This window comes from Centroberyx affinis, unplaced genomic scaffold (genome assembly GCF_046629955.1).
Source record: "Centroberyx affinis isolate AG114_WGS23_722 - 3 ecotype Tasmania unplaced genomic scaffold, CSIRO-AGI_Caff_v1 ptg004149l_1, whole genome shotgun sequence".
Lineage (NCBI taxonomy): Eukaryota > Metazoa > Chordata > Actinopteri > Beryciformes > Berycidae > Centroberyx > Centroberyx affinis.
In genome coordinates, this window is record NW_027281915.1 from 193,914 (window position 1) to 213,127 (window position 19,214).

A 19,214-nucleotide genomic window follows, 5' to 3' on the forward strand; every position below is an offset into this window, starting at 1 on the left:
AAGGTTTAGGGTTTTGGGACTATGACATATTGAATTACACGACCATAAAGATGTTTATCAATAACCTAACCAACACTTGGAAAGACATATTGACAATTTGGTAATTTGCCATGAACATGAATGACATAATCTCCCTGCATCAGTGTTCAGGGGGCTGTCATATTTGTTCCTACCTCTCTCTCTCTCTCTCTCTCTCTCTCTCTCTCTCTCTCTCTCTCTCTCTCTCTCTCTCTCTCACTCTCTCTCTCTCCTCTCTCACACACACACCACATCTTCCTCCCCTATCCTCTAATGGAAAATCACTTTAATATTCCTACAGGGACTTATAATGTGCCTGCAACTCAGCAGCAAGTTTATTGTGAGTTTATCTCCAGTGGTATCACTATATTGCTGTGATATTAACAACAACAACAACAACAGCAAAAATAGAAACAACAGCAAAAGCAACAACAGCAAAAGCAACAACAACAACAATAATAGTAATGATAACAACAACAACAATAATAATAATAATCATAATCATAACACATAGCAATTCCATATAGCAATTTCAAAACAGAGTTAAAGTGTTTACAAAGTTAGGAGGAAAAAAAAGGGAAAAAGACAGCAAGAAAAGAAACAATTACAGTATAAAAAATAAAAAAAATAAAATAAAAATAAACAATAATAAATAAACAACGAAAAACAACGACCCTATCAACCAATTTGTATAGTATCGTCTTCTTCATGAGGGTCTCTCTGGACGTCTCTCAACTCTCACAGACAAACCAGTCAAACCAGATACAGAGACACAGACACAGACACAGACACAGACACACACGGCTCTGGTCCTCGAATGAGTTAACAGTGTCAGCTTGATTGATGGACTATGCAACCAATCAGCTGCCGTGTTGTAGAGCAGGCTATTACGCTGTTTTCGGGAATAGGGACGTTACTTGTCAGGAAGAGAGAAGAAAACTGCGTCTCCGCTTAACCTACTACAACGACAAGAAATTGCTTGGAAATAGCTAACAATTTCTTTCGGACACTGGACATTTTTTTCTACTGAAATTTTGGTAACAAACAGTCAGAAAACGATACTTTACATCTTGTTAGAGAGGAGCTACGACTCGGACCAAGAGTCTAATGTACAAAACGAAACGGAAGTAACTTGCCAGCTGTCTGGCTAAGCTTGCTAGGTGAGTACCTAACCCTTTTAAAATTATCTACTTCTGATACGTTTTCTATCCTTTTCTGACAACTGAAACACACCTACTTGCTTGGCTATCATTCTCATTTGTTGTTAAGTGGCAATAGTCAGCTGTTGGTTGCTTGGACGACCTAACTTGGCTAGTAGTAGCAAGCTAATGTCAACTAACGTTAGTCTCCTTGGCATTAGCTGTGAGTGTCCCCCGGGCCGTCACACAGCCTCCATCCAACTTTCGTATCCCAACACAGCAAGGGCTACCAAGCGTTTTCGTGTCAGGAACCCCCAAATAGATGTACACTGGACCACAAGCCCCTACTAGATAAGATTTTATCCTGAGAAGAATGTTGTTAGGAGTGCCTGTGTACAGAATTATATAGGCCTAACTGTCTATACTGTAGGTGGGGAGATAACAGTGGGGGCAGGGTACTGAAATACATTATTCTTCATATTGTTGGATCCCCTTTGAACTCTCCCAACGACCCTTGGTGGTTCCTGGACCCCACTTTTGGAACAACTGTCCTAACACAATAAGAGGGCTCCAGGGGGTCCCCAAGTGAAATAGTTCGATTTGATTAATTTACTGGAACTTAGCACAATCAGAGAACAATCAAATAATGACTGTTTTGATCATAGGTTGATCATATATAGGTTTCACTTGTATCTCCCCCACCTACAGTACAAATTCTGTTCTAAATCATATCTAACAAAAAAAAGAAAAAAAACAACAACAAACAAACAAAAAAAATCTCCTCAGATGGGGGTCCCTGGGACAAAATCCAACTAAACAACATTATGTGGCTTCACACATGTCGATTTAGGGGTCCTTGTGATGAATAAGTACGGGAAGTCCTGGGCCTAACGCACACGCGCGCGCACACACACACACACACACACACACACACACACACACACACACACACACACACACACACACACATACATACATACACAGAGTTCCTGAATGTCAAGTCAGACCTTGAAACATTGAATAAAGAAAGCTTTTGCACACCTGAGAGGGAGTCTCAGTGACAGGTGTGTAGGAGATGAACGACAGTCCACAAAAATAGAGAAAACAGAAAACACCTGCACTTGCACATCGAAATATAAAATTAATAAGAAATTGAATTCGATAAGGGAGACATTGAAACATTGAAACATTAAAAACACTGTGATGAGCGGTATTTTACAGCTACTCCTCCTTTGTAACATTGTGATAAGTTGCCATAGAGCATTGACAAAGCTTGAGCTGTCCAATCTTGAAAATCTTGAATCGTGCACCTGAACCATGCGGTTATGTTTGATCGGCATTTCATTCATGTGAAACTTGAAAAGGATCAGGCTAAATATGTGCTGTTTTCAAACCTATTTCATCATTCACTTGTATCAGCACTTAAAACTGTCTGAAATGTAATTTTACCTTTACTTTAATGAACTTGATTTAAATTTTAAGCAGGCTTACCTCTATCTTAACCGATAGAGGGTTGGTTGTTCATTCAAGTGTAGGCGGTGACCGATGCCAGAATGAGTCAAAGGAATTAAGGCTGAAAGACTAAATGTTCAGATACTTAATTTAGAATAATGTCAAATTGTATTACTCATAAATTACTTTAATTTAGATAGATGATAGTTATTCAAATTGAGCCTTTATTGTAGGTATCCTCTTAATTTTTGGTCTTTTCAATTTCAGTCGAAAAAGGAAATACCTTTTGCATTTGGTAGTATTGTAGCATTTTCTTTCAAGTCACTACTTTGATATATTAAAAGCATTGGAACCATGCAGTTATATTTGATAAGCATTTCAATCATATCACTGATTGGACCTTTTCTTGTAATATTTAGGCAACCTCTCATATTGCTGCTTTACCATGCAGCCTATAGTCTGCCCACAGCATTTTTCCCAAATCTAGGCTGTAACGTACTGTGACATGTCATAGCAGATTTTGTTCAAATGTAAAGAAAATGACTGGCATCATTTAAATTCTTATAAAATTGTTTTATGATTACAAATATTTTCTCCAATTTAAAGCATTTTGGGTCTAACATTTATTTGTGCATAGGCTTCCCTTCCCTACTTAAGGTAATTAAATTCAGTAGGATTTAAAATTGAGTTGAATTGCCCTACTCAAATGATCTTGTAAAGATGAATGTAATATTCCAAACAAACAATAACTTGGTATGCATGAATTTTTCTGTTGGGCAAATGTGCTATGGAAAAGTTCAGAATCACTTCATTAGAATAAAGATGGTAAGCTTTAAATCAGAGACGGGCAACCATGTGCAATGGAGGGCCAAGCATCTGCAGGTTTTTGTTTCAACCAAACACTACACCAGGTGATTTCACTGATTAGTTCTTCCTGCTCTGGTTGAAGGTGTGTTAATCAGTGAAATCACCTAGTGTAGTGTTTGGTTGGAACGAAAACCTGTGGCTGATTATCAATATGCGTTCTTGTGTGTTCTTGTGTCCTCCATGACACGTTTTACGTAATATCTAACTGCCCAAGCACGATTCCAAAACGACGACAGGACGGAAAATGGGTAGAAAACCTGGAAGTTTCCTCTCCAAACTCAAAATATGGAGGATGCATTGGATGGTGACTTGACCGACGAGAACGAATGGAAAGCCCAACGACAACGGCGCATCACGTCCGAGCAGCGCTGTAGTCTGTAGTAACAGCTGGGAAAATTAACAGCTGTGTGTCTTAATTAATCACACATGTGACGTGCAGCACACAGCCCATCTTAGTTTGATGAGAAGATTGTTCCCTCAAAGACAACAAGCAAATTAACTGCACCCAAATTGGACATTTTATTTGGGTTGGATTCATAAAATATTCCATAAATATAGTGCTCAACATCTGATTTGGACCAAAGTCATTCGTGTTAATGATTCAGATATGAGGAATCCAAATACATTGTCAAAATTAACCCACAGGTCCCCCCGACAGACAGTAACATCAGTTCTCGATGTCTGACAAGTAGCCTAGTTAGAGGCTGGAGTCCTTGGAGTATTGCGTCTTCATACTATTGAATCAATCAATCAATCAACCTTTATTTAGTTCTCGGAAGACACACTGAGGGTTGAGACCCTCTTTTCCAGTGGTGCCAAGATTACAAGTACAGACAATCACAAATAACACGAAAGAGGAAATTAATGAATAAATAAACAACTAAATAAACAAACAAAAAGACAATTCAAAAAGAGAATCACACAGACCAGACCAGTCCATCCTCATAAGTACATCATTTAAAACAGGTGCAATTAAGGTTAACCAGAGTTGATATCTTTGACTGAAAATGTCCCAGGGGAACAAGGGAATCATATTTCAACAAACCCTGTAAAGTATGCGTAGCACAAAACTTAAAAGCAGTCTTTCCGAGGTCCGAATGTATTCTCAGTGAATATGGTGATGGTTATTTTCCCCTGTACAGATTATTGAGTCATTGAAATTGTAGGCCCTATGTGTTAGGCCTATGTCAACTTATAATATCAGTTTCTAACTACCAGGTGGTGCTATTGCTGTTATTCAGGGAAAAGTAAAATAAGTAAATAAGTACAATTTTTAATGCATTTCTTGTAGTCAACAAATCCTATGAAAATAACAAAATCAACAATGCGTTTGCTCTACTCCCATTAGTTTCCAACTTCCCTCGTACCTTTTTAGCCTTCAAACTGGAAGTCATTGGCTCCAATTGTAAGCTAAAAACCTTTAAATACAGCTCACAAAGACATAGTTTCAATTTTAAAAATCGCTAACTGTTACCATGAAAAGTCGGGCTATTGTAGTTATTACCAAATCAAATTCCAATGGGAACAAATTACAACAGGGACTATTTTCGGTGCTACAGAACTACTTTCCTGAGGCTTATTAAGTTGTTTGAGGAAAAAGTCGACTGGCCCAGTGCATTGCAATGATGAAATATGCTGCCCAGAGCAGCGGCATGGCTCTTTGGCATGTTTTTAATAGTTTTTTTTAATACAATGGATTTCTATGGCATGGCCTTATTGGGCATTGGCTACATGGATGAGACTTTGCTGATTTTGTTATTTTCATAGGATTTGTTGATGGTAAGAAATGCATTAAAAAACACCAGCCTTATTACTGGTTTCTTGTGTTTGTTAAATGGATCACTTAGAAGAATCACAGGTCCACATACTGTATATATAAGTTTAACTCATATAATTCACACATTTGTCAAGTAACGTTTTGCCATGTAGGGCTTCATCAGTGTCAGTGGTGTAAATTATACTCATTATACTCTCTGATTGATCACATGACACCTATCGACAAATGAGTGAATTAGCCTAAATGTCAGAGATCAGAAATATCAAAATATGAAAGATAAATATCAAAGATCAGCCAATAGCAGATGGCAATTTCAGTAACATGCTTTTTACCACTAGAGGTCAGGCTCAGGCACAGAGTTAGGTTTGGGGTTTAGTTACTTTTGAACTAATATATGAGTGCGGACCTGTGATTCTTCTAATTTACATAACTGGTCTACACACCATGTACAGTTCCTTTGCAGTTATGTGTAGGACACCTAGGGTTGCAAAGGGGTGGAAAATTTCCGGTAAATTTCCGGAAAGTTTCCGGTAAATTTCCATGGGAAGTTAAGCTGGGGAATTTTGGAAATATTCCAAATTGGAAACTTTCCATGGGAATTAATGGGAATTTATGGGAATTAATGGGAATTTATGGGAATTTATGGGAATTAACTGGGAATTGAGGGTAATTTAATGGAAAGGTATCATATCCAAGCATAAATATTTGTTTTGTTATAAGCAGACATCCATCCAAAATAATAAAATTAAAACAGATTTATTTGTAAGTAGAACTTTATCAAGTGTTAAATATTTTATTGAACAATCAATTCTTTCATTGAAGAACAAAAACATGAATGTTGAGTTAAATATTACTCATCCCCCCGACCCAACCCATTCATAAATTAACAAAAATGCACAGGAATGCACAGTGCATGTAGGGGGCGTGGTCTCAACAGCCCTGCAGTAAGCAGTGTGCTATGTGTGCATGTGATTGAGGAATAGCATAGATATTCAACTGTACTTGCATGATATCTGGTTGTTTTAGTCAGGATTATGCTAAAATATATTTTCCCCAACTATATTTAAGTTCCCTATTAAGAGCATACCTTCAATTTAGTAAATTCCTGGTTTATTCCCGTTTATTCCCATAAATTCCCGTTAATTCCCATAAATTCCCGTTAATTCCCATGGAAAGTTTCCAACTTTGAAAATTCCCGGAATTTTGCAACCCTAAGGACACCAATATCATTTGCTCGTGATGAAAACAAATTGTGTGGTCATCTTCACATGCCAACCCAGTCCTCCATGAAAACAATTTGGTTTGTTCATCTTCAAGCAAAGACAAATGATTCATCCCAACTGTCCTTGATAGTCCTAGTAAGAAAAGAAAAACAATTAGATTACATAAGATGCATGGACATCTTAATGGTTTTCAATAAAAAAACAACTGCATAGCATGTAGCCTTGTGATTCATCGTGCTTACCATCAAACCCATTACAAACCATTAAACCTTTACAGTGTACGGTTACAGAAACCACTAATAGAGACCATTGCAAAACAATGTAATGTGTTTTTAGGACATTTACTTTTTGAAGACCATTAGAGACCATGGCTTTGAAACCATTGAAACTGATGTAGCCTAATGGTTTGCTTGTTCACCAGGAATGGTCCAACTCATCCAGACCTTTCTGAAGGGAGTAAACCACCATGATGCTGAAAAGCCTAAACCAGTCTGTTTACCTGGGTAGCCAACCTTATCTGAGGCCAATTACCTCTTAATTGGTACATTCTGACAGGGAGGTTGCCACTACCTCAATCCCAATCTCAACCATTAATACAGAATTTGTGCTTGAGCTGAAACTACTAGCAACCTAAATGGTGGGCCAGTTTAGCAGGAATGTCAGTAGTCAGAAATGGGTGCTTTCACATTATACAATGAAATATAAGATGGACAACTTCAACTCATTTGGACAGGGGAAAATAACCTTCACTATATTGCCAGTCAGAATCACGCATTTCTAAACTGTTGCATTTGTGGCCACTGTCTAGGTCAGTAACCCAGATAGAAAGTGCGCTTTAAGTGCTTGTAGGGAAGCTCATGATTTTCATTGCCTGGTTCTACTAAGTAGGCGAACTCAAATGAAAGTTGCAAGGAACTGAAGTTGTATTTAAATTGTTCAATGTAAAGCCAGCTTTACAGAACCTAACCCACCTAATGGCTGAGTGTACTGAGGTGGAGGAGGAGATGCAATGCATGACATGGCTTTGATCTTGTGTACTTAAGTCCATTGGTAGGACTATGTGGACATGTAGGCCACACAGCATGCATATTCATGAAGTTGGTCTACACTGTGTGGCTTGGTGAAACCATAGTAATAACAAAGTGTTTATTTTAACCTGTAATGCAAACTAGAGGTTATCAAAATAGTATTAGTCAATAGTAGCAACTTGTAATGATGGAATAGTGACAAGTGAAAATTATTACAACTAGTCACGAACAAATAACTTCTAGCAATTAATGGTTGATTACTTTAAAGATTGGGCTTTTTACTGTTAGAATGAATGAATGAATGAATGAATGAATGAATGACATTTTATTTTCGTGTCATGCCAAATTAATGGCCCATCCCACATGAGATTACATTACAGTGTTTTGCCAAAAAAAATGGCCATGTATTGATTGGTGAGTAATAAAAAAGTTAGGACAAAAGGATTAAATTAAGAAGTTGCTTTCTGATTAGTAAACATTAAATTAGCCTACTCTTTACTATAGTACAGTAGAGGCTGGTGACTTGAAATTTGAGGAGGGTGGTGTATTCATGATATGGGAACGGACCGTGTGGGCTGTGTTTTACACAGAAATGGTGTAAAACACATTATTTGAATCTAAAATGTATTGAAGAGATTGTAAAACATTGCACTTCTTTTATGTTGCACTCTTAATGGTAGCGAGGAAAGGGGAAGTGGAAGGGGGAGTCTCAGGGGAATGATGCAGTGAAAGACAGGCTTAGTTTGTGAAGAGAAGGGATGACTGCAGAGGATGAAATGGGAAATAAATAGGACATGACATCTTAGGAGCACAGCACTAGAACATGGATAGATATTGTTTTAAGAGCTCAATCTCAGGAAAAAAAGTTACACAAAGAGATGAGATTTAGTACATGCAAGGAATAAAATTAATCTGATGTACAATAAGTGTGATGTTTGATTGTTTGACTGCATGGATGCAAGTGATGAGAGAAAGTTTAATTTATATTTATATCATCTAGGCATATTGCCTGTCTTATGTTTTGCTATGGGCTCTTTCCTGGTTAAATGAGCTTGTTATGATGTTCAAATAAATATACTGAATAAATAGGCTATACATTGATAAACTGATTAAAGGCTTAGCCTACTTCCTAACATTACATACTTCTGGAAATGTTATATTTCATCCTTACTTACAGTAATTCAGTGCCTGAAATTCAGTTTTCAAAATGGGGGGGGGGGAATTCCCCCCTTAAATGCTTCACATAGGGGGGATTTATACACTCCAGTTCACATCATTGACACCTGTCTGTATATGCTAGCGAGAGATGCTGCAACAGCAGAGGGGGCTTGTAGCCAGGTGTGTTGTCAGAGGAACTCGGTCCGTCATGCCGGGTTCAGACCGCATGCGTAAGCGCTCCGCGGCCGGCTCGCGATCTGGAGCGGCAGTTTCGGCGTCTGGTCTATTTTTTCCGCGAGCCGCAGTGCGCATTTCACAGGAAAACACCATAGAAAACACTATAGATGGTCAAATCTCCATTATATCACCACAGAAGCATAAATATATTAAATGATCAACTTACCAGGGTCTTCACTGTTGTTGCTGACGAATCCATCTGCACTGATGCAAGTTTTAAATGCAATACATTGTAGGATGATGATCTATCTGGTTTTGAATTATCACTTGCCTTTTGAAAATTGTGTGTTATTGAATTACCACAAAAGTAAACAAGGATACATGTTTAGGTTTGTTTATTTATATTCTACTTAATTTATTTAGGCCTATATGTCATTATTTAAAGAGAGAGAAGGAGAGGGAGGGAGAGAGAGAGATATCTAGGTTCCCTAGGCTTTCCTAATTATTGCTTGATCACAAGTCACGACTCTTGCTGAGAAAACAAATAAACGTGGCTGCTTTGATATGAGGGAGTTTGTGAAGAAAGGGAGAAAGTGAAGAAGATGGAAGATATAAAGTTCATCCCTGATGTGGAAAAGTACAGTGAGCTGTCAGCATTGTTTCTACAAGGACAGCAGTGAACAGATGAAGCTTTGGTGGCTGTTGGAACACAATGTAGGCAGCCTACAGCCTGTTTCCTCTGGGTTTTCTCCTCCTGTAGACCAGGAGAGCTGCTGGCTGGCACGGAGAAATACGCTTCCTGTGTGAACAACACAACTGCGACTCGTGCGCAAAATCGCGGTACTTGGCCGCTATGCGTCCTGTGTGAACACGGCATGATGCAGCGCTTCCGGCCAGTCGTCCCGCATTCCGCACCGTTCCGCACCGGTGCAAATGTTGGCTGAACATTATTAGACATCACTGTAAATGTGTGCGGGAATTTCCTGCATTATAAGTGCTAGATTTGTGGGAATCGATGAAATTATGCGCAATACCCGCAATCCCGCACTGAAATTCAGCCCCTGGTAATTGTTTAGTATCTTATCAGTTTCTATGTACCTTGAATTCAAAGCTTTATGCTTCTGTAAATTTCCGATCATTAGGTATTCTTATACTGTATTGATAACCTCTATCAAGAGTAAAAGTACTCATTCTACATTGCTTTTTTGTATTAGGAGCATTCAATTGTTAATACATTAACCTGTAACGGTTATGTTAAAGTTTAAAGTCCATTTATGCTGCCTCTGATTACCTCCACTTACAGTTGCAAGGCTTGGCAGTTTGAAAGTGCATCATTCTCAGCAGCTTACTGTTGTAAAACCTTTTTCTTGAGAATGACTAGTAGGCTAACTGCCGGGTTCAGAGTAAAAACAAGTATATTTCCTTTGAAGTGTAGTTGAGCAAACGTAGAAAGTTTCCATTTAAAGAAAACTTTAAATGGAAACTCAAGTTAAGTGCAAGTACCTCAGAGTAAAAGGACTAAGACTGGACTTGATGGTGGCAGCGGTAGAGAAAAGGATGATCAGGATTGACAAACTGCTGGCCATCATCATATGTCTTCCTCCCTTTCCGTGACACTATGCATATCAGTTATTTTTTAATTTTTTTAAATTAATTAATTCAAAATAAGGCTATTTGAGTTGAAGATAATTGTAATAGCTCCATCTTGTTCATCATTTTCTAAATCTACAAATTCCTCCTACAAAAATGTAATAAGCTATTGCAACAATGCAATTAAAATTTAAAATGAGAAAAAAAATTGTAGATCTACATGTTTACACTGGGAATGACCGTACTGAGGAACAAATGGTCATCAATTTCAGGAGAATCCTGTATTGACTATGACCAGAAGCTAATAAGTCACTACTTGGTCGGTCCATCGGTCCCAGCTTGGTAAGCTCGGTTGGTAAAGCATACCCTGGGTTTGCCATGCCAGAGACCTGAGTTCAAATCCCGTGAGTCAATTTAGCAAACGCCAAATTGGTCACAGTTGGAAGCAAACCAGGAGGGGCATTTTTATGGCGTATGTGCTGCTTGAGCAACTTCTGTTTAAATTAATGGGTGGCCATTTCATTCACCCTCCAGATCTACTATAAAACCTCCATGATGCAAAGTGCTGGGACACTGATCACTGGGAAGTGCAGTGCAAAACACACCAACAATGACTTCTGTCGCTAAAATTAAAAAAAAGTTTAAAAAAATAATCTCACGGATTATCATGTTAAATCACTCTCTAAATAGCAGGCTTTTTGCAGTTTTGTTTAGTAAATAACAATATCAATTTTTCTAATTTACCTTGTGCCCCCCCGTTTTACCTACACTATAGTTGGGGCTCAAACTAGCACAGAGGGGTTGTTTGACTGTCAGCTCAATTTAGTGTCAATTCAGATTCTGGCCAGTGAAAACAATTTTTCACTAGTCTGAGTTTAGAGACACCGTGCCACAGGGAAAGGTGTCCCTGGTAGTTAAAAACAATGTTATTTTTGTTTCACATTTTATGTACATTTTTCCAATCTCCTAGACAAAACTGTCAGATGTTGCCACTTATCATTTAAATTTACCTACCATTTAGCTTTAGAGCTGCTACAAGTTCTCATATCTCATTTTTGATATTACTAGCTGCCTTTGATCACTCAATATTAGGGCTGCATGATTATGTCAAAAATAATAATCATTATTATATGTTTTCTTTGTGACAGGAAGCAATGGGGTTTTATAGGAAATGTGGTCTTAATTTTGCAAAACACTAGCACTAACAATACCACTGGCGTGATATAGAGGCTACCAATCATTTCGACCATGGTCTCATTTGTTTACAGTAATACGTGTAGTAGTAGTAGTATGTACGTAGTAACTATGTAATGATATTCAGTAACATAAGAAGTGTAATACCATGTTTGACCAACAGATGGCTCTGGGATTTAAGGAACGTCTGTATAGACTGTCAGTAGAAGAAGTGTGGTTCCTGGTTGGTGAGCTAAACAATAAAGAACTAGCGCAAGCTAGCTGTTTCTCCATTACAAGAAATGAACAACACAGTACTAGTAGTAGTAGTAGTAGTAGTAGTACTACATGTAGCACATTTAAGAGACATTCTGAATGAACTACCTGATTAAATGAACACAAAAAAATTTAGTTTGACAGTTGCTTCAAATTTTGCTCATGGTATAATGCCATCTTCATTTCACTTTACCTTTTATGTTTGAGGGGGAAGTGGGGAAAGAGAGGGAGATTGAGAAACTGTCCGACTGACTCACCACAGCAGCCATACTGATGGTGACTCATTGAAAGTCTCTTCTCAAGAAAATTATCAGTAATGAATGAGAAATGACACATGCCTGAGATACACGCTAGTCCTGAGAATTTCACGTGTCATCAAAAAACATTTTCAAAGCTGGAGGCACCAGGCTTTGTTAGCTCGGCTGCTCATTTGACTGTTATCAGTTAAGGTTTAGCAAGTGAAACAAGTTGACAGGAGCAGTAAAGGAAGTGCTTGAGATAGAACATCTCATTTTCTTGCAGTCCAGTAGCTTTATGAAATTTAATCACCAACTTAATGGGAGATTAACAGGAGAAATGATGAGCAAGGAGGCACAGCGGAAAAAGAAGGGAGAAATGGCAGAGTTGGCAGATATGTAATTCATAAGAAAGAAATCTAGCCTACTAAAAACTGGCTATAACCTAGACTCAGGGTGCTGTGAACAGAACAGGGGGAAGTAGCCTGCTTCATGCGCTAGTTTTTGAGCTCTCTGCTACAGTCTTTGATGCTGTGATTCTGGATGCTAATTGCTTTTCAAGTGAGTCCTCCAAGACACCAAAAACTTTCATTGATGTGATTTAGGCCAGTAGTGTTTGAGGAAAATTTTCTGTCACATGCGTTACCTGTCACTTGCGCTTGGAGCGGTTTCCTCACTGTGTTGTGAACAGCTATTCATTCTTTTGGGATCAGCTGCCCATGCTCTTTGCCCCTTGCCAGAACAGTTCTTGGGAACTTACCATCACATTTGACATTTTCATCACCTAAATCTTAAAGTTGTAATTAAAAAACATTAGAAGTGCTTTGTGTTGTTTTTAAGAACATTTGCAAATTACTGGTGTTTTAGTCTCAGTAGCTAAAAGTGCAAATGAAATACATAGAAATACTTTTGTGCAGCATGTTTTTTTATCAACCTCTTTTTACTTCTTTCATTCACCTCTACTATTTGTTTATCTATCAATCTATCTATCTATCTATATATCTGTCTATCTATCTATCTATCTATCTATCTATCTATCTGCATATCCTGGTATAAATAAAAATGAAAAGCTTTGCTGGGAAGAATGCTGAAATTCTGAAAAGTTGTATTTAGTCAAGACAAGTAGTTTGAGCAATGGGGAGACACAACAACCCTGCTGTATGAACAGACTCAGAGGACAGGGACACTCCTAGTCAAACCCATTGCCCCTTGCAAAGTCTATCAACAGACCGTAGGAGCAGACCCACCGCTGTTGTAATAAGAAAAAGGAAAAAATTGGCCTCACCAATGTTAAAGTTGTAATCAAAATAATTTAGAATCTTCCCGTAGCAAACAAAAAAAAGCTTACAAACAACGAAACTCTCTCTCACTGATTGAGGAAATCAGACATCAATGGACTGTTAGTATCGTTCGTCAGCAATTTCTAAGTAAAGCAGATTGAGCTGGCTCATCTTAAAAAGCACTGACAGTTACCGCAAACACACACTTGATGCCCACGAAAAGAGCCAGCAGCACCATGCTGGTAAAGAGGCTACCTGACAACCCCCCGGTGCAAATAGTGAAAGTAAACTAGAGGCACATAGACCTCTGACCTCCTGGCCCAACCAGGCAAGTGGGAAAAATCCTTAACGTTCAGCGCTGGCCCCCATTTGCTACACCGGAACTGGTCTGTGGCCGACAGTCAAGGACTGAGTTTATACATTGGTTGACGTTGGTTTAGAGCCGTTGCTGGAAGGGGATACACTGGCTATTGCTGCTAATGAATGCCAAAGGCCTATTCAGAATGCACTGTCTTTCGTCTCAATTCAGTTGTGCCAGTGTAAGTGATGGGGTGATGGAGGACAATTGGTTTCCAGTGCAAGGCCAAACAGGGCTACATAGGCATTACTCATCATTTATGTCACGTGATTAACCTCACCAAAAAGCTTCTGTGATTCTCATTGTGATTCACAGCCAACAAAAACCTATTCCTCAGATTGTCTACACTACGACGGCATATAGGCTATGTGTTACTTTATTCTATCGCGAAAAATATTTGTAATTCATGAATCACAGTATAGGTTATTTGCTTAGTAACTACCACTTCCACAGGGGCACATACTCACAAATAATAGTCACAAATAACGTAATCCGCATGGGATTGAAATCACTGAATCACTCGGGTAAAAACATTACAGCATTACCTCCTCTAGTAATACTAATGCCGTCCAGACATATTGTGGAATCTGACAGGAATGATACACCCCTCAGTATGGGAGTAATAAAGTATAAGCTATGCCATCCGTCCGGACAGGGCTACATGTTCATTCTGGACGGGATAAAAATTCCTGTGGTCCTGAGGTAGAAATGATCAAACACCAGACCTCCCCTGGGAACACTAATGCCATCTGAATAGGGGAAAATCCAGGGACGTCTGGTCACCCTAAACTAGCATGGTAATGACATTAAAAGTTCACTTGCTCTCCATTTGACAAATACTGAGCCGATACTGATCTGGCGCCGTGAGTGGTCATGCACAACATTCTTTTCTGTGCGCTGTTTCTTAGTTGTAGGTGGAAGATCAGCAGATGTAGAGTCTGACAGTCCCGGGTTAGACATCATTGCCAAATCTCTTTTTAGATTTAGCCATCTTGTTTAGACAATTTAGTCATCTCTAATCCAGCTCCACTCTCTGCCAGTATAGGCTCCCCAGGAGGCGTCGCTGCGTTGCCACAATTTTTACAAAACAGGCACAGAATGGGGAATTGTCAACATCAATTGGAGATTGTATCTTATAATGAAACTCTCCCACTCAAAGTCAGGGGACAATTCGACCAGCAGCTGTTCTGGCTCTCTTCATATGAGTATACTGGGCTTTGTGTGATATTTTTTAAGTAGTCAATAATATGGTGTACCTCCAGCAAGCTTTTGTGTTGATGTCATCAGCACAGTAGAGGTGTAATAAGAGTATGACATCATTTCACTGGCGTGATGTGGGTTCAGTGAAGTCATCATTGTGTGTGTGTGTGTGTGTGTGTGTGTGTGTGTGCGTGCGTGCATGTTTGAGGGTAGTACGCAGTAATGGTATGAGTCATCAGGCAGATGTGAACAGCATCACTGTTACTGCTTTTTGAGCTCACCACAGGATCAATGCGTTTTTCTCCTTACTGTAACACACACACACACACACACACACACACACACACACACACATCTTTGATTGCTCATGTTCACTACCCAGTAGTACCCACCCACTTCCTCAGAGTTCTTAAAGTCTCAATCATGACCCAAAGGTTGGCCATGGGAAGATTATAATGGGTCCCTTGGCTTGAACTTAATATTATGAAATATATTGGATATTGTTTGCAAAGCCTTCTCAAAGCCTTACAATGTAAATAGAGGCTAAAACCATTTCTGCTAATTAGTAGCAATTAGTAATAAAACAAACTGGGTATATGAAGTTTGATTTTCCTATCCACTGATCATCAAAATTAGTTTTTGTTTATCGGAACAGTCCTCTGAGAAAAAAGGGTTTGAAACCACTGCCATTGCCCATGCATGTGTTTCTTTCACTTGTGCCATTTTGTGTCCCAAACTGAATTAAATTGAATGTCTACTCTGAAGTACACAAAATGAAAGCCTCAAAAGTATTGCAGACAGGAGCTGTGACATTAAGTGAAAGCAAAAGGATAATATACCACTTCCCCTATTGCTCTCTTTCGCTATATACATCTAGTGTCTGGATGCCAACTCTGTGGATGATGGAGCTGAGCAGGCAACTCTGTGGGAAGATGAGGAGGTCCAGCAAGAGGGCCCAGCTCTCCTCCTCCCCCACATCCTCTTCTTTTAGGGGCCTGGAGATCCACTTTTACCTGCCAGACATGCACCAACTGGAGTACTTCAAAGACTGCTACACTGCTGAGGAGCTATGCGTGGATGCCGCCAAGAAATGCAGTGAGTGACTGACATTTTTTCCAGTTGGCAAAATGCAACAAAGCTAATTCTGCTTATTGATACACTTCCTTATTGAATACCAATGCTGGTTCTTATCTTGGCAATTTTGACAACAAGAAATACAATGTTTGTTTGAAAAACCGAATTACTACCTCTATTCGGGCTGTGACATTGAACAAAAATTACAATTTGAATATTTAAATATGAAATGCATATAAAATCAATAGTTATCTATATTTTATTATATATTTTTTTAATCAGTAAGGTTAATGTAGTTCTAGTGTTATACTGGTTATGTCCACTAGAGGGCAAATATAGTCAAGGTTTTGACAGAAAGACTGACAACAGCAGTTCATTTAATAAGTTTTATTAACAAAACACACAGAAACGGTGCATTTAGCTTACTTATGCCAACTTTTCCCGATGCCGCGGCCACACTGATCCGTCAGAAAACGGACAGAATTACTGACGGATAGATTTCTGTCGTTGGGCTGTTTTGGAATGTCAACGTGTATTTAAAAAAAAAAAAAAAAAAAGTAGCAACGTCTCGTATTTGAACAGAGACGGACAGACACAACGGATCAGTGAGGCTGAAGCTTCAATGGCAAGATTCTTTGGTGTGCAAATAATTTTTTCATTGCAAGTTTTGTGGGTTTTTTTATTTAATATGTCTTTGTGTGTTGTACGGTATACTTGTGCGAGATGACTTTATGCAAGGGACATACACTTCATACTGTTTAAGCCTACTGTGTCCCATTCTATTGCTTCAGAGCTAGTTGAACTAAAGCTGTCTTTACATACAGTATATACCAGGAAACTGTCCCTTCTGATGCTGCTTTGTTGTGAAGATGACAAGCTGTATAAAAGGGGGGCTGTGTTATCGCTGTCTCACCCCCTTCTTAACCTAAAGCCTGCCCTGACTCCTTACTCAAAAAATCTTCAGTGTAAAGTTGAGGCATCGCCTGTACATATGTCTAGGTCATCACTGAGCACAGTGAATCATTCCTTTTCTTTTTACACTAGTGTTCCATGTAACTTACACGTAATCCAAATGTTGAGGTAGCCTAAGTACAGCATAGTTTTTCAGTGGAAAGACAATATGCCAAGTAAGTTGCAACAGACGAATGATCATGCTGAAATTCATCTCTGCTCTGCATGGGCTTTTTAAGCAGGGTCACCTGTCACAGCAAGGTATAAATGAGACTAAATATCTGTTCTTTGTCTGTATAGCTGCTTGTGTGTCTGTCTGTCTGCCTGTCTGGCGTGCCCATCTGCCCTCTCACATGTGAATCAGGTTGGTCCATCACAGACCACTAACAACCAGACAAGATAGAGCTGAGAGAGCACCTCTGCCTCGACTTGTTTTTATGTGCGCCAACGACAGCCGTGCTGGAGGCATTATGCTTTCGGGTTGTCCGTACGTCCGTACCGTCCGTCCCATTCTCGTGAACATGATATCTCAGGAACGCCTTGAAGGAATTTCTTCAAATTTGGCACAAACGTCCACTTGGACTCAAGGATGAACTGATTCGATTTTGGTGGTCAAAGGGCAAGGTCACTGTGACCTCATGTCCGGCCCATTCTCATGAAAGTGATATCTCAGGAATGCCTGGAGGGAATTTCATTACATCTGGCACAAACGTCCACTTGGACTCAAGGATGAACTGATTAGAATTTGGTGGTCAAATTTGGTGGTCAAATTTGGTTTTTGGCCATAACTCAAGAATTCATACACTAATTATGACAGAATTTCACACAAATATCTAATAGGATAAAATGATGAAGTGATGACATTTTATATCCAAAAGTTCAAAGGTCAACTTCACTGTGACATCATAATGTTTTGCTTACCACTGTAGCTGAGAAAACGATCTTGGGTCATTCTATAAAATGGTGGAAGTGCTGTCACTTACTTTTGCAGACACCAAAATCCTTTAAGTTGACCTAATAATCACATTAATTATATATGTTCAATAAATAAAGACTGTCCTTGCAATGATAAAACAAAGTTTATTGGCGGAGGCATACAACCGCGAGGCGCTTATTTCTAGTCTTAAAATGTATCACTGATAATGAATGGGTGTGTCAGCCAGATTCTGTAAACAAATCACATTGCTCTGGATTTTCAGCCAATGGATATTGAGATGTTTGAGTTTTTGTTATACAACAATCTGGCACAGACTGTTCATATGGGTTAGGGTTTCAAGGGATTCAATAGCTAAAGTGTCTGAATGAAAGTTAAAACTTGGTGGTGAAGGAGAAAGAAGCTGAGTTAATCAAGCTGTTCAATTCAAACATCTTACACACACATATGAAGGCTTGCTTTAAAATACCCTGGTGCAGCATGGAGCACATGATGAACTTAAAGGAATATTCCACCCTTGGATAAAATGATATGATAAAAATGTGTTTTGAAAGTGAATTAAAAGAAGACATTGAGTTGGCTAGCTGATTTGTCGGGCACAGCATACCACAGTTTAGGGGTCCTTATGGAAAACGGTCTATCACCCTTCCACCCGTCCAACTACAGATATGAAATGAAACAAAATGAAAATGACTTTTTCGTTTTTTTAGCACATTCAAACTATCATACCTACACCATGCATACACCTATTTGACAATTTATGGCAAAAAAAAGAAAAAAAATATTTTCTTGTATTTTTACATAAAAATCTCATTACTTTTACTTACAGCGTCTGAAACTGCAGCTTGTCTAGAACTGCGGCGTTGCAGCGTTGCACTTGATGCGTCTCACCCTCTGTGGGTAGAAGACTTAATCGCATCACAATCCATTCTTGCGCTCCTCTTAAATAGGCTTTTATTTAAATGCAATTTCCGAATCGATTTAAATTCACTTTTAACAATTTTCCGGCTCTAAATTATGTCTGGACAGCCCACCCAAGATTTTACATAGCTGGAAAATCCTTGTTGACTGATTTACCCGTTGGGCTACATGTGGACACATGCAAACACACACAGTTAGAAGATGGCATCTGGTCTGGGCTTTGGCCAAGTATTGATGGCTAGAGGAAATTCCTTCAGGCAAAAACCAAATCTGCAGCACATAGAGAGAGACAGAGACACACAGAGGGACAGGGGCAGCGAGAAAGAGAGAGGTGGAAAACAAGAAGTAGGACACTCATGTAAGGTCTCTACTAAAACACAGG

The 19,214-nt window shown here is 39.0% G+C and overlaps 1 protein-coding gene across 1 annotated transcript in view; it reads left to right on the forward strand.

The window, feature by feature from the left end:
• The first annotated feature begins 931 nt into the window (after positions 1-931).
• Positions 932-19,214, forward strand: part of jak1 (Janus kinase 1) — a 47,352-nt gene continuing 29,069 nt past the window's right edge. Inside the window, exons 1-2 of the mRNA XM_071542670.1 lie at positions 932-1,178; positions 15,830-16,047. Of these exons, the coding sequence (XP_071398771.1) occupies positions 15,837-16,047 (211 nt within the window). The 5' untranslated portion in view covers positions 932-1,178; positions 15,830-15,836. The remainder of the gene's footprint in view (positions 1,179-15,829; positions 16,048-19,214) is intronic.